This window comes from Ptychodera flava (assembly GCF_041260155.1).
Source record: "Ptychodera flava strain L36383 chromosome 23 unlocalized genomic scaffold, AS_Pfla_20210202 Scaffold_23__1_contigs__length_28996876_pilon, whole genome shotgun sequence".
In the NCBI taxonomy this organism is placed as follows: domain Eukaryota; kingdom Metazoa; phylum Hemichordata; class Enteropneusta; family Ptychoderidae; genus Ptychodera; species Ptychodera flava.
This window is the reverse complement of record NW_027248277.1, coordinates 9940820-9955486: the sequence shown is the minus strand read 5'-3', so window position 1 is coordinate 9955486 and position 14667 is coordinate 9940820. Positions and strand designations below refer to the sequence as shown.

Below are 14667 nucleotides of genomic sequence, written 5' to 3'. Positions count from 1 at the left end.
TCGGCAGCAGGTCTAATTTAATAAGGAATCCAAATTTATTCATTTATTCGTTTATTATTTATCTATTTATCTGTATGTTTGTTTGTTCGTTCGTTTGCTTTCTTTTAATATTAAAGACATGAATACGGAATCTTCACCAAATACCTTGGCAAAGGAAAACAGCTCGTCGGCCAGTATTAACGGAAATGACAACGTTTTCGATGTGTAGAAATGGAGAGCTGGTGATTGCGTCATTGTAAACATGTTCTATAGTGAGTAATTAAGGTAGAGTTCTTTGTCAGTTTCATTTACATAGATCAGCAAATTAACGTCAATGCCATTTTTTCATCACTTAGAATCTGGAGTTGGAATTCCATCCATCGGTGTTGTTTCTGTCATAATAATGGCGGCAACTGCATTGTTTTCTTAGAGGAGCGAAGCACTCTGCACACTGTAAGTACTATCTTTAAACGAAAACTTTCTCAAGTCCAAGTTCACAGGAATGTTAAAAAAGCTTCAGTCTGCTTTGAAATCCATTCTTGTAATTTTGGTCACTGGCAATAACTATTTCTTGTTTATCTTACAGATATCACGGCATGAAACTCCGTAAAAGAAATTCGGCCTAATCGCCCAAGAGTTAAAAATCAGAACAAATCATCAGCTGATGATGACATAAAGGGCAAGGAAATGTCAAGTTTTAAAAAGAAATTATTGACCAATTAAGGGACAACGCTACCATTGGATGTCATTACTTGATAAATATAGCGGACACTTCACGCCCTTTTTGTCATTTTCTTTTGTATTTACCGAGCTCAAAAATAGTAATGATCGTCAAGATTTGCTCGATAATTCGATGCATGCTTTTTTAATTGTTTTCAACAATCTTACAAGTCAGGAAACTGTTTTCAAATGTAGTGAATATACCAGTTTGTAATTTTCTACGCAGGCAAAACAATATCTGCTAAACAGAATTGACTGTTTGACTGTTGCTGATTAGACATGCTACTATGACAACAGGGATGTGACTATGACGGTGCTATGGATGACGTCATTGAGTTATGGCCACGTGACCATCCGTTCTACCAGAGGTCAGCTCATTTGACGAACGACTCCGTACTCGAGTTTCATCCCAGTTAGAATGTTCTATTTTTCTTCATCCTACCTGTAGCAACCCATTAAAGCAGTGTCTATTTAATCAGTCAAACTCTCTGCAAGATATTTAAGAGGCCTGGCATGCGCTATGCAAACTGTGCTGGTTTCTTGCTGAATGCCATTTCCCGCCTAACTGTAGGCATTATAGTTTGCTACACGAGTCGAAATCGATTCCGAGCAAAGCTTGCATGTGCTTGAGGTCTACATAATAAATAAAGACCACCCTATTTAAATTAAAATAGACTTGTGCATTCGTGTAAAACTCTGCGATGGTATGTGTGCAGAATATATAAATGATTTTGCGATGCGTGTCTTAATGACTACCAAAATAGGTCATATGCAACGTTTAGAGATATACAGCTACTTTGATGACTGTACAATCATACAAGTAGCTGGATATTTCTAAACTTTGCATGCCATGACCTTTGTTTACTTAATAAATGATGGTGCCATGATTCCACTAAAGTAGTTCCTTCCCAGTGAAGTTGGCCCATCGCCTCTGACTTAATCCCCAAAGATACATGTATTGCAATGACCACCATTCAATTAAGGATTTGCGAGGCTTTACAACAGTTTCAATAGATTTGATGGACAGGTACAATATGCTAATTGCAAGAACTGATTAGATTTTGTTTAGTGTGGCTTGCATATTAATGAAGTTATGCAATATCATTTTTTTCCGTACAATGGTTTCCCTATATGACAGTGTAGACATATATCAAGAAATACTGCACAAAATTTCATGAAACTTTTCACAGATGACGATCTCAGAACATAATGATGATACTGGGAGTGTCATGTCAATTATCTGTTCATTTGCATATCTAATGAACTTTTGTAATTGGTGATATAACTCCGTAATTCGTACACCTAATTTGATGCTACCTGATAAAAATATTGACCTGATAGAAATCCGATTGTCTGAGAAACATCGGATAGTGTCAAGTTAATAAACAGCTAATTTGCATATTTAATGAAATTTTGTAATTAGTCATATAACACCGAAATAAAACAAAATTGATGAAATCTGCTGCAGATACTGATCCGATATATATCTGACTGTGTTGAGAAGCATTTAGTAGTGTGAAGTTAATTAAGGGTTCATTTGCATATTTAATGAAATTTGTAATTATTGATACAACTTTGAAAGTGTCTTTCCTTTTTGCTTCATGATCCTTCTTCCAATCTTAACTTTTTTACTGTACTTCTTTTGTCTTCAGTTTGTAGGGCTTATTTTGAATCTCTATGAGTAATAATTATTTTCATCGTCTTAGGTTTTTAGAACTTGAAAAGTTAATTTTCGCCATTCAGTTAAGACAGAGATGGATAATTTGACTCATATCAAATACCGGTAAATATTAGGTAATTTATTTCTCTGGTACCAAACTTTTCACGGTGTCCCCTGATTTTTTATTCTTAATTTGGTAAGAGTATGGTCGAAAGTTTTATGAGGAAAATTTAAGTAAATGTTTAAATCTTTAACTTTTGAGGCGCACACTACCTTAAACCGTAATAGACATTCAGATAAAAAATGGCCGTTGTTCCATTCGTTTTGTTAGATAATCATTCATCGCAACTCTAACCAAACAATCGGCTTTCTAATATAAACTGTCCTAACAAGTAAAGTAACTTTTTAGAGTCAATGCCAAGGACATGCTGAGATAGCATCTCTTATAAGTAAAATGTGTACAAGGTCAAATTTTGATTCGTTGTCGGTAAAGCATTGTTTTAATATGGCACTTGGTATGACTAATATAGGGGGCGCTGTACTTCCAATGAACAAGAGGCTTCACTGTTCGTAACACATCATCCCGTAAAATAGTGATGGATGAATTTAGATCTTAACGCAATGGTGGCGCTCAAATGGGGATAATATCACTGCTAAAACTTGCCAAGATGTGGTAAATTACAAAACTTTCATAAAATAAGGAAATCAGGGAGAGTAGATAATGTAACATTGCAGAATATATGTAATAGCATCCAAAAGAAACTCGTGTTGTTATTTGTACGCCATGTTTTGGCAAAGCCGTATGCTTATGTACACTTTTTCCAGAGTGAAATCGCTTACTTTCTGGTGTGTTGTGGAAGAAGATATGGAGACAAACATTTCTCAGAATACCTATTTTTGTCTAATTGTGTCTCGTCAAAAGCAAGGGCGTGCAAAAGGTGGAAATCATAAGTCGCCCAATGGTACATGATAAGCGATACAATGTGATATTGTTGCTTGACTGACCTGATGTGTCTTAGTGTTTACCTAAAAGTCAATATCCTCGACTTGAACTTATCTTATGCTTATTATCAACAGTTGGTAGTAGTGGTACCTAGAATTTCACCAATCAATTACAATTTTTAAGATTTACCGTTAGGGGCGCTATTCTTTTTCGAGGTTGATGACACCAGCGCGCACTTTTAAGATCTAAAACTTGCAACAAGGTGAAATTTTTAAAAAGGCAATAAAAGAGAGCTTTCGATGCTGGTATTGTATGTTGTATTTTCGCAGTCTTGAGTCTGTCAAATTTGAAGGCGTGTAGCTGTAAGTGTTTTGTGTTTGCTTGACAATTACACTTTTTAGTTCTGCACCCCTAAGCATTTTGACATACATAGTGTCGATCTCTTGTCAATCCAGCCTGTACATGAGCCAACTGAATTGTAATTGTCGACAATAATTCGAATGTTAACAATAACAGTGCATGTTTAAACGCTGTGTTGATAAGCTTAATTACCGTTGTAAGATGCTTTTTGGAATAGAACAAAAATTTGCGAAAATAATGAAAAAATCATCAAAAGTTACAGCTACTGATCCTATCGGTAGGAATGTTTCATAATGTAACTATAGGACTTGATACCTATAAGTATAAACGTCGATATTGACACTGGGTACACTAGGACCAAATTTGTGAGCACAGTGCCGCCACCGGTAGAACTAGGGCAGGGAACCAGACTGAAGGCGGCCATATGCTTAAATCTGTGGAGGCGCTTTAACCCAGCTAACAGCAGACCACCATCATAACTTTCTATGTTTGGCGGGTAACAACACTAATTTTCAGCTCACGTGTTCACACACGTGAACTAATGTCGTAGCGATGCCTGTCTGTCTGTCCGTGTGTGTGTGTGAGTATGTGTGTGTATGTCTGTCTGTCTGTTTACACGATAACTCAAAAACGCCAGGACGGATTCCAGTCAGATTTTGTAGACAGGTACTATATGCTACTGGAAAGAACAGATTAGATTTGGTTAGTGTGACTTGCATATTAATGAAGTTATGAAATTTCAGTTTTCTCATATAATGGTTGAAATTTCCTATGGAGACAGTAATGACAGTGTCGACATATATCAAGAAATACTGCACAAAATTTCATGAAACTTTTCACAGATGACAATCTCAGAACATTATGATGATACTGTGTGTCATGTCAATTATCTGCTCATTTGCATATTTAATGAACTTTTGTAATTAGTGATATAACTCCGAAATTCCTACACCAAATTTGATGATACCTGCTACAAATATTGATCTGAGAGACATCTAATTGTACTGAGAAGCATTGGGCAGTGTCAAGTAAATAAATAGCTCATTTGCATATTTGATGAAATTTTGTAATTAGTCAAATAATCCGAATAAACTGCACCAAATTTGATCCGACAGATATCTGAATGTGTTGATAAGCATTGAGTAATGTGAAGTTAATTGAGACTTCATTTGCATATTCAATGAACTTTGTAATTGGTGATATAACTCTGAAATTATGGCACCAAATTTGATAATACCTGCCACAAATATTGATCTGATAAATATCTAATTTATGGAGAAGCATTGGGCAGTGTTAAGTTAAAAAATTGCTCATTTGCATATTTAATGAAATTTTGTAATTAATCATATAACTCCGAAATAACTGCACCAAATTTGATGAAATCTGCTGCAAATACTGATCCGACAGATATCTGGCTGTGTTGAAAAGCATTTAGTAGTGTGAAGTTAATTGAAGTTTCATTTGCACATTCAATGAACTTTGAAATTAGTGATAGAACTCTGACATTGTTGCACCAAATTTAGTGAAAGCTGCTAAAGATATTGATCTGATGAATATCTAATTGTCGCGTGACGCACTGATCAGTATCAAGTTAATTAAGGGTTCATTTGCATATTTAATGAACCTTGTAATTAGTGATATTACTCTGAATTACAGCATTAAATTTGATGAAAAGTGCTACAGATGTTTATCTGATAGATAACTAATGTTCCAAGAAGCATTGAGCAGTGTCAAGTTAATAAACAGCTCATTTGCATGAAGTTTTGTAATTAGTGATTTAACTCCGAGAGTACTGTGCGAAAGTTGATGAAACCTTCTACATTTAATGATCTGACAGATATCTGATTTTTCTGTGAAGCGTACTACTATGTAATGAATCTGTTGTAAACTACGTGAGCACATTCAGTTCACATCAGGTCTGATCATGATGCAGATAATGGATTATGTGCCATGAGTTTGCATGTTTTTGTACTATTGTTGTTCAGAAAGTATGTTCGATGCTGTATCTGTAGTATTTCTTTTTTGCCTTTGGTTTAGACTATTGTAACAGTCTTTGCCAGTCTTTGTCTCTATTATTGATAAAAAAATATTAAAAAAAAGTATGTTCGATGCTATATGCCCTCTCATACACACACACACACACACTCTCTCTCTCTCTCTCTCTCTCTCTCTCTCTCTCTCTCTCTCTCTCTCTCTCTCCCTCTCTCTCTCTCTCTCTCTCTCTCTCTGAGGCGTATATCACGGCGACTTATCCATAATAACGTCATACTTTTTGACGAAACAGTAAGGAATTACTATAACACAGATCAAGTTCTCGACTGTTTGAAAATTTATGGTATTGTTGCCTTTCCTCCCCTGTAATGAGGAACGTTGAGGGCCATCCTGATCTGGCGACACGCAAAACAGCAACCGCTTTCATACAGTCTCGTAAATATGATGTTATATCCACCTGGTCGTCGCCGATGGCGAAGCACTTTGGGGTCAATGATGCACAGTGGCCACAGACTTTGCATAAAAATTGTGTGTTTACACAATGTCAGGGTTGATGTGCCCAATTTCGACGGCGGGACTGTCTGATACCCTCATGTCGTGAAGGACGCTGAGGGCAATCGCGTATTTAAGAAAAGAAACCTTAGGGTAGCCGGCGGCAGCTCTAGATTATTCGAGGTCTGCCCATGCCTTGGCGACGATTTGTTGTAGCGAGGCGGAAGCCAAGCCTTTCCGGTTGAACTGTCAAAGGAAGTCATGATGTGACAAGCATTGAGGATGCAGTAACGTCACCTTTAAAGTTTGACCGCTTTAAAGCGCAACAGCAATAAAACATCAATTTATGATCGCAGTTTTAATGTGTAACCAGATCTCTACTAAATTTAAATAGGTACAAAAATTTAAGACGCCTATTGATCCAGTTGGGTGCATGTGGTCCCTGAAACATTATTTTTAACTTGTATATCCACTTTCGCTTATTTCTCTTTATATCTCCTGTCACGTCTTTAAAATATTACCCCTCACCGTGGAACACGTAGAGTGAGCACCTCCTTTCCTTTCAGACGCTCCTTGTGTCTTTATGCAAATGTAGCCCACTATAATGTACAGTGTGCGTCATAAATTAACGCGAAAAGTAGTTTCTTTACATACTGGAGAAGGAGCGGCCGTGAATGACCGGGCCGGGTCACCATAATCTCTGCTCTGATATTCAAGTTTTGCGAGGTGACCTTAATGATTCGGAGCGATTTACGAAAATTGATATTGATTGAGATTCTTTGTATTCAATATTCTAAGTTACTTCAGGTTTTAGAATAGTAAGTTAATACATCATTCTGATATCAGTCTATTTTGAACAGAGCAGAGCAATAAAATCTCTCGAATGACTGTGATTCATTTCATTGGCTGGCATGATAGCCTTTCAACTGACCACGAGTCACTGGCCACCCAATAGCATTAGTTCAGGCAGATTTAAGTCAACCAATGGCGAACTATCATTATACTACTTAAATTGAGACGCACACTTGGGTGAAACACTTGCAAGAAGTTGAAATTCCAACCAGTTCGACATCATGGATTCGAGGTAAGACTCGGTTGATAACGCCTGTCAAATGAACGAGATCTGTTACTTTTGATGTTGTCGTCAGGCTGTAAGCATTTCGTCTTTCAGGAGTTTTTTTTTAATTAACAACCAAAATTTGCAGATGCAGATTGCTCTGTCCGTAGTTGTCGAGTTAGCTAAGTGGTTGCTTTTCAGGATATAGAAAGTGTAAATTAATTCGCTTCTTGAGTCAAATTGGATATGCACTTCACGGTGTCTCTTTCCTCCTGTAGTCTGTCAGAGTGTTTTTGTAGAGAAACATTTGGCTAAAATGTGGCCATATTCTTGTAGCTTGGTTTTAAATAAGCAAGTTATACGAAGACGTCTTATAGAGGCATTTCTACTTTTGTTTGCCTGGACTTTTTTGTAATTTACATTGATTGTTGGTATTTTGGTTTTATTTTTTAAAATATTAATAGAAAAGTTATTTCCAAATTGTAGTCTTGGCGTCAAATTTGAACGGTTATTTAAGTTGATAAAGAAAATAATTACTGTTGTAGCGACACACAAACTTTTTCTCTCGGTGGAAATGTCACTAACAGGGTACACCGTCAATTATGTGTATCGGCTCATTACCACCTCTTGTCTAGGTCAGGATACTAGCAGCGATTTTTTATTTCTGAAGTCACCTTATCATTATTGCCTGGCTTATTGTTGTATAGAGGTTTCATTTCAGAAAAATGACTGAGTTAGTAGTAAAAGTAAGCCATAGACCCAAATAATTGAAAATGTCCTTATTTGGATTTGGCTGAGACATTAACTGACAAGTAGTAATATAACAGTAAGTGTTTCTTCGTCTGTTTCTTTCCTTTCTTTTTGTATTCTGTCGCTTGTGGAGCTACTGTACAACGGGATGTTATAAAAACCAGCTGTTTTTCGTACATTCATGTGTGCTTCTCTATCAATTACAGATCGGTCTTCTTCGTTTCAATTTGGCTTGTATCGCTGTCACTGACGGAAGCTCAACGTAAGTAAAGACAAAATTGTAATTTCCAGTATATAGGTAACAAAGCAACGAACTAAACACGTGACCGAAGTTACTAGCAGATATGACACAGCTTTCAAAGTTCCTATACTATTGACATCCGTCCGATTATTTAGTTCAATAATTAGTTTCCGATGACTACTATGGCACTGTCATCAAAGAAAGTTTACACTTGTTGCTATTCATATAACTTCCCCAAAAAGTTATAAGACAACACGTACTACAATGGATGGTATTACTACTGTTGGCTGCGATCGTCCTACGAGTAGGACACCAGAGATCAACCAGAGTAGTGGCTTGTGGATGACAAATAAGAATCTTTATTTCTTTGATAAAGATGCTTGCAGACGAGCCCGCTGATGATAAGAGGCAGCTATACCTAGCCTAATTTCTCATTATATACTTTCTTAACTTTATATGCATATTCGATTCAACCCATACTAATAATTTAAGGTAAAACTTAACCATACAAACAAGTTTAGAAACAATCAGCGGGCGATAATTAACATAGTGACTCAATTCAATAAAATACTCTTCCGGGATAACTTTCGTAAATTAATTAAACCACCAGCGAACACAACATATATTATGAGAAATATCTACCCTTGAACTTCCAACTTGTTTGTGCTAACATCAGGTCGATGATATTGGATGTTTGTCACAGTCTCAATTAAGAGTAACCACTGAGGTCTTAGTAGACAAACATTTTATCACGATTCTTGCAAAAGAAAGTTCTTTTTTGTTGCTATCAAGTGACAAAATCGCTGTTTCTGAGCAGTTAGGAGCTGTAATTCAGTCAAACCAGTCAAAAATTACCTATGACCTTGACCTTTATTGATATTATCTCGAGTATATTTAAAGCACAGTCCACTTAAAACGATTTTCTATTTGTATGACAGAGGTACGGGTAGATGCCTTGTCGATAGGGGGCGTTAACACGTTGACCTACACGGCAGGAGGTAGTGGTCAAACTGTCAGCGTAACAATGAGTGCAACAGAAACTGGAGATGCAGACGATGGTGAAGTGACGAAGATCAGTATCTACTTCACAAACAGCGATGCTTTTCAAGACAGCAATACTGTGAAATCAAGTGCCTTTGAACATACTCTAACTCCAGCTAAGGACATTCCTCAAGGCACTCAAGTAACAGACCTGGTAGCTGATGTCGCAAGCGTTTTGATAGACACTGCAAACTGCCAGGTTTACACCCATGTCTGCGCAGTGATCACAGCGACCGGTGATACAAACGCAGCAGACGACTTCAAATGCCTACCTTTCGGCACAACCGCCGATACTCATGCGGGCACCAAGAAATGTCCAGGTACTTACAAATTATTCACGCTAATTCACACTGTGACACCTGTACCTGTAATAATTGACAATCACAATGCAGTTGCTTGTTACATCAAGGCAGTGTATTTTCGACTGAGTTATAAAACAGTGCACAGTTATCACATGTGGGAAAAAAATATCAAGAAAAAATAAATAGAAATTAATATGATGATTCATTATAAAAGTTACCTATACATCATTTCCTCTGATTTGGCTCCAAAAGTGAATGAAAGCAGGAATGAGTAAACGCTTACAATTAATGTTGGATTTCTAAACGGTAGATCTTTGATTGACACTTTTGAATATAAATTTATCATATTTTTTTTAGACGTCGTAGCTAAAGCATCATCTTTCGTCATCACGGCACCAACACCGTCGTCAATCACTTACGACACATCTAAGGACACGGCCATCACTTTCGAAATCGAAGCGACCGCAGCTGACGGCCCAGGAACTGTGACTGGTGTTAAACTCTACTTCACGGACAAAAACGACTACGACACAGCCCAGACAAAGTCATCAGCCTTTGACGCTGGTGGCGTAACCTCAAAAACCGTTGGTGCCGGGGCGACTGAAAAAATCACCGCTGCCACCGCGTCCCTGAAACTCGACGCTGCAAACTGCGATAAATACACACACCTGTGTGCTGTTCTCCAAATAACAACGACCGACACCATCACCAACAACAACGATGTCTGCAACGTGTTCGGAACAACTGCAGCAGATGCCGGATCCAAAGCGTGCACAGGTAAGCTACTTTCTATCAGATACTAAGATATATTGTAACATTTCATTTTTCATAATCTCCTAGATAACGTGAGCCAAGAAAAATTAAGCGTTTAACGAAAATCATTCTTTATTTCCAACAGCGGCAACCCCACAGACAACAACAGCCAAAGGTAAATGTTTGAGTAATAAAATAACACCCTGCATGTAATTTGCATGAATAATTAACAGCTGGATAGATCATGTTCCTCTGTAAATGTTTGTTGTTCTAATCTGCATATGATATCTCATTTGACATTTCTTAACATCAATAACCCTGCACCATCATTCTGTGCGCCCTTTCAAGACACTGAATTTTACATTCTTCCTATTTTTTATAATCAGTCTTTTTATTTAATTTCCGCAACTTTGGATGTTATTCATGCATTGATAATTGGCTAATGAGTTAAGGTAGATCGCGCATCGGGGACAGACATTCGGACTCTCAGAAATTTATAATTCTTTTCTAATCTACCATTTTTATGGGGCTCATTTTAGGGCCCTTCCAGTAAGAAATAATATCACCGTCTTTTTTTTAAATCGAAAATTTCATTGTTTTCCATTGACTAAACAGGGATGGTGGGCGCGCCATTTGAAATTCAAATATGGGTAAATCTTGGACAGTGATGATGATGATCATGACGATGATGATGATCATCATCATCATCATCATTATCATATTGATCATGATGATCTTCAATATCATTGCCTTCGTCCTCGCCTCTACTACTTGGACTATAATCATCATCATTATTACAATTAAATTTTGGAAACCAGTAAGCGTAATGGTGTGTGTGTTCATTTCGTCTTCCTTCAGACTCTGCCTCGGCTATTGCTGCTCACGGCGTCCTGGTAATGTTGCTGTGTATGGTTACAGCCAGACTGGTTATTTAGATTGGGACATCTACAACATATATTCAGTAAGTAGACCATTTAAAATTAACATGGTGGCTTTGTGAATTAGGAAAATACTTCATTTCCGGTTTGCTTTTATCTTTTTTATTCAGTTGGTTAAAATGCATAGGGGACTACCGAGAGTAAATTTCGAAATATCGAAAATTCGAAAATATCGAAATTTCCTCCAAAGCACGGAATATTTTAAATGGTTTTGAGTTAATTTCCATTTTGCTAAGGAGAAGTGGAAAATGTCAGTTCCTTGTTTTGTATAGCGCCACCAAATGATAGAAACATCGAATGCGCCCATCGGGGATTCAGACAAAACTGCCCCGGGTAGAAGTGAATTGTGAAACAATATGCAAATTTATGATGGACTATAAAAATCACTATTCTTGGTAGTTTCAACAAATCTTTATAGCCGCGTTTATATTCTTTTCAATTTTTGATCCCTTTTGTGTTTTTTGTTCACGTGTGTAAACACGTGGGCTATTGTCATAGCGATGTCTGTCTGTCTGTCCGTGTGTGTGTGTGTGTGTGTGTGTGTTAGTGTGTGTGTGTGTGTCTGTGTCTGTCTGTCTGTTTACACGATAACTCAAAAACGCCTGAACGGATTCAAGTCAGATTTGGTACACAGGTACCATATGCTACTTGCAAGAACTGATTAGATTTTGGTTAGTGTGGCTTGCATATTAATGAAGTTATGCAATATCGTTTTTTTCCGTACAATGGTTTCCCTATGGAGACGGTAATGACAGTGTAGACATATATCAAGAAATACTGCACAAAATTTCATGAAACTTTTCACAGATGACAATCTAAGAACATTATGATGATACTGTGAGTGCCATGTCAATATCCTCTCATTTGCATATTTAATGAACTTTTGTTATTAGTGAGATAACTCTGAAATTCCTGCACAAACTTATGATACTTGCAACAAATATTGATCTAATGTATATCTAATTATAGTTAGAAGCATTAGGCAGTGTCAAGTTAATAAATAGCTCATTTGCATATTTTATGAAGGTCTGTAATTAGTCATATAACTCCGATATAACTTCACCAAATGTGATGAAATCTGCTGCAGATACTGACAAGATAGATATCTAACTGTTGTGTAAAGCATTTAGTAGTGTGAAATTAATTAAGGGTTCATTTGCATATTTATTGAACTTTGTAATTAGGTATATAACTCTGAAAGTACAGCACCCAAGTCAGTGAAATTGGGTACAGATATTGTTTTGATAAATATCTAATTGTACTGAGAGCATTGGCAGTGTCAAGTTAACAAATAGGTCATTTGCATATTTTATGAAGTTTAGTAATTAGTGATATAACTCCAAAATAACTGCACCAAATATGCTGAAATCTGCTGGAGATACTGATCCGACAGTTATCTAATTGTGGTGTAGAGCATTTAGTTGCGTGAAGTTAATTAAGTGTTTATTTGCATATTTAATGAACTTTGTAATTAGTGATTTTACTCCAAAATTAAAGCATTAAATTTGATGAAACTTGCTACAGATGTTGATCTGATAAATATCCAATTGTACTGAGAAGCCATGAGGAGTGTCAAGTTAATAATTAGCTCATTTGCATATTCGATGAAGTCTTATAATTAGTCATATAACTCCGAAATAACTGCATCAAATGTGATGAAAACTGCTGCACATACTGATACGACAGATATCTAACTGTGTTGTAAAGCATTTAGTAGTATAAAGTTAATTAAGGGTTAATTTGCATATTTAATAAACTTTGTAATTAGGTATATAACTCTGAAATTTCGGCACTAAAACTTGGTGAAACGTGCTACAGTTATTGACTTGATAAATATTTAATTGTGCTATGAATCATTGAACAGTGTCAAGTTAATGTAGGGTTTATTTGCATATTTAATGAACTTTGTAATAAGTGACATTACTCTAAAATTACAGCATTAAATTAAATAAAACGTGCTACAAATGTTGATCTGATGGATATCTAATTGTCCTATAAAGCATTGAGCAGTGTCAAGTTAATTGACAGCTCATTCGCATATTAAATAAAGTTTTGTAATTAGTGATTAAACTCTGAGAGTACTGTGCGAAGTTTAAAAAAAACCTGCTACATATAGTGATAACATATATCTCATTGTTCTGTGAAGCGCACTACTATTAATGAACCTGTTGTAAAACACGTGAGCATATTCAGTTCATATCTGGTTTTGGTTCTGTTTTTATTTTTATTTTTTGGTTTCCCTAGGTTATCATAACCTTTTGATGATCATTGGAAACGTAATAAAGGCTTGTTAGCCCCCCCCCCCCCCCAAAAGCTTTTCAGGTAAAAACTCGATAAAGTTTTAAATATAATAAGAGAATTATGTTGTCATTTTTACTCTAATAATTGTATTGTCACCTTACACGACAATGAACACCATCAACTCACTGATTCCATTTTTGTTTTTGTTTTTCTTCAGGGTGTCACAGACAGCTCGACTCGACGAATGAAACCCTTTCCACTACCTATAGTGCCCGCGACTATGCGTTCGCTCCATTCCATGATGACATGCATCACGGGAAGACAGAGAGAAATCACTGGACTCTGCGTCTGATTGTTATCTATTTTTTTGTCAAATTTTAGAATCTGTGTCACAAGATACAAATGAAACCATCGTAACTTACCCTTCCATTTGATAAATCATTCCATAATGATAAAAAATTACTTGATTCATGCTACAACTGAGAACTTTTGATTACCTTACTGCAAAATCCTACGCATGTAAAACCTCATTTATTGTTATTTTTTGTTTGCGCCCTGTCTGTGAGACTTTGAGTACCTTAGCAAAATGACCATGTATTCCTTAGATTTACTGAGCATCTTGAAGCTTATCTCGCTTAATCTAATACTAGGTCGAAAATCGGTAGATGTTGCAGGCATCGTAACTATGGCGACCGATGTAGTGCGGATGAAGATGCTATGGATGACATGAATGGAGCACGCCGTAACGCCGTGACGTCATGTCGTGACGTCATCCGTGCTTCGTTTGATGAACGACTCCGCATCCGACGCCCTAAACGGTTGAAAGAGGAAAATACTGCACATATGGATAATAAACTACTTTTAAAGCTGGATTTCCGTTTATTTGGCTTTATCTTTTCCAATGTGTGTGCATACATTGAAGACAAATTTGCCATTTTTTCGAAACTTCCAAATGTTGTGTGCAGATAACATGGGTGAATAAAATCGGCAAAAACTGCATTGTGTTTGTCCTTTGTTGCTTCTTGAACTCTACAAGTGATCTAAATATCCATCGAGGTAAATGAGACAACCCAGATGACGAAATACAACGATCCAACTTCTCACTTCAACTTGATAATACAATGCGCCTCGCGCACAGATATTCGAATTCCAAACTTTTTGCAATACTTATCTGATCTTGGAGTAAGAAACATTGTCA

General features: G+C 36.6%; 1 protein-coding gene across 2 annotated transcripts; it reads left to right on the top strand.

Moving 5' to 3' along the window:
* The first annotated feature begins 7182 nt into the window (after positions 1-7182).
* LOC139123925 (mucin-22-like) lies at positions 7183-14466 on the top strand. 2 transcript variants are annotated; one of them, XM_070690073.1, is made up of 7 exons: positions 7183-7230; positions 8160-8215; positions 9133-9555; positions 9895-10314; positions 10436-10465; positions 11149-11251; positions 13687-14466. In XM_070690073.1, the coding sequence occupies exons 1-6, from the start codon at positions 7220-7222 to the stop codon at positions 11223-11225; spliced, it is 1017 nt and encodes a 338-aa protein (XP_070546174.1). In that variant the 5' UTR covers positions 7183-7219; the 3' UTR covers positions 11226-11251; positions 13687-14466. The 2 variants fall into 2 exon arrangements, with proteins under 2 accessions (XP_070546174.1, XP_070546175.1); XM_070690074.1 differs by lacking the exon at positions 10436-10465.
* The last annotated feature ends 201 nt before the right edge of the window (positions 14467-14667 follow it).

Excerpts from the sequence above, each read along its gene's own strand:
- LOC139123925 (XM_070690073.1), top strand. Across the intron at positions 8,216-9,132 it reads GTCACTGACGGAAGCTCAAC|AGGTACGGGTAGATGCCTTG; the intron begins GTAAGTAAAGAC and ends TTTGTATGACAG. Across the intron at positions 9,556-9,894 it reads GGGCACCAAGAAATGTCCAG|ACGTCGTAGCTAAAGCATCA; the intron begins GTACTTACAAAT and ends TATTTTTTTTAG.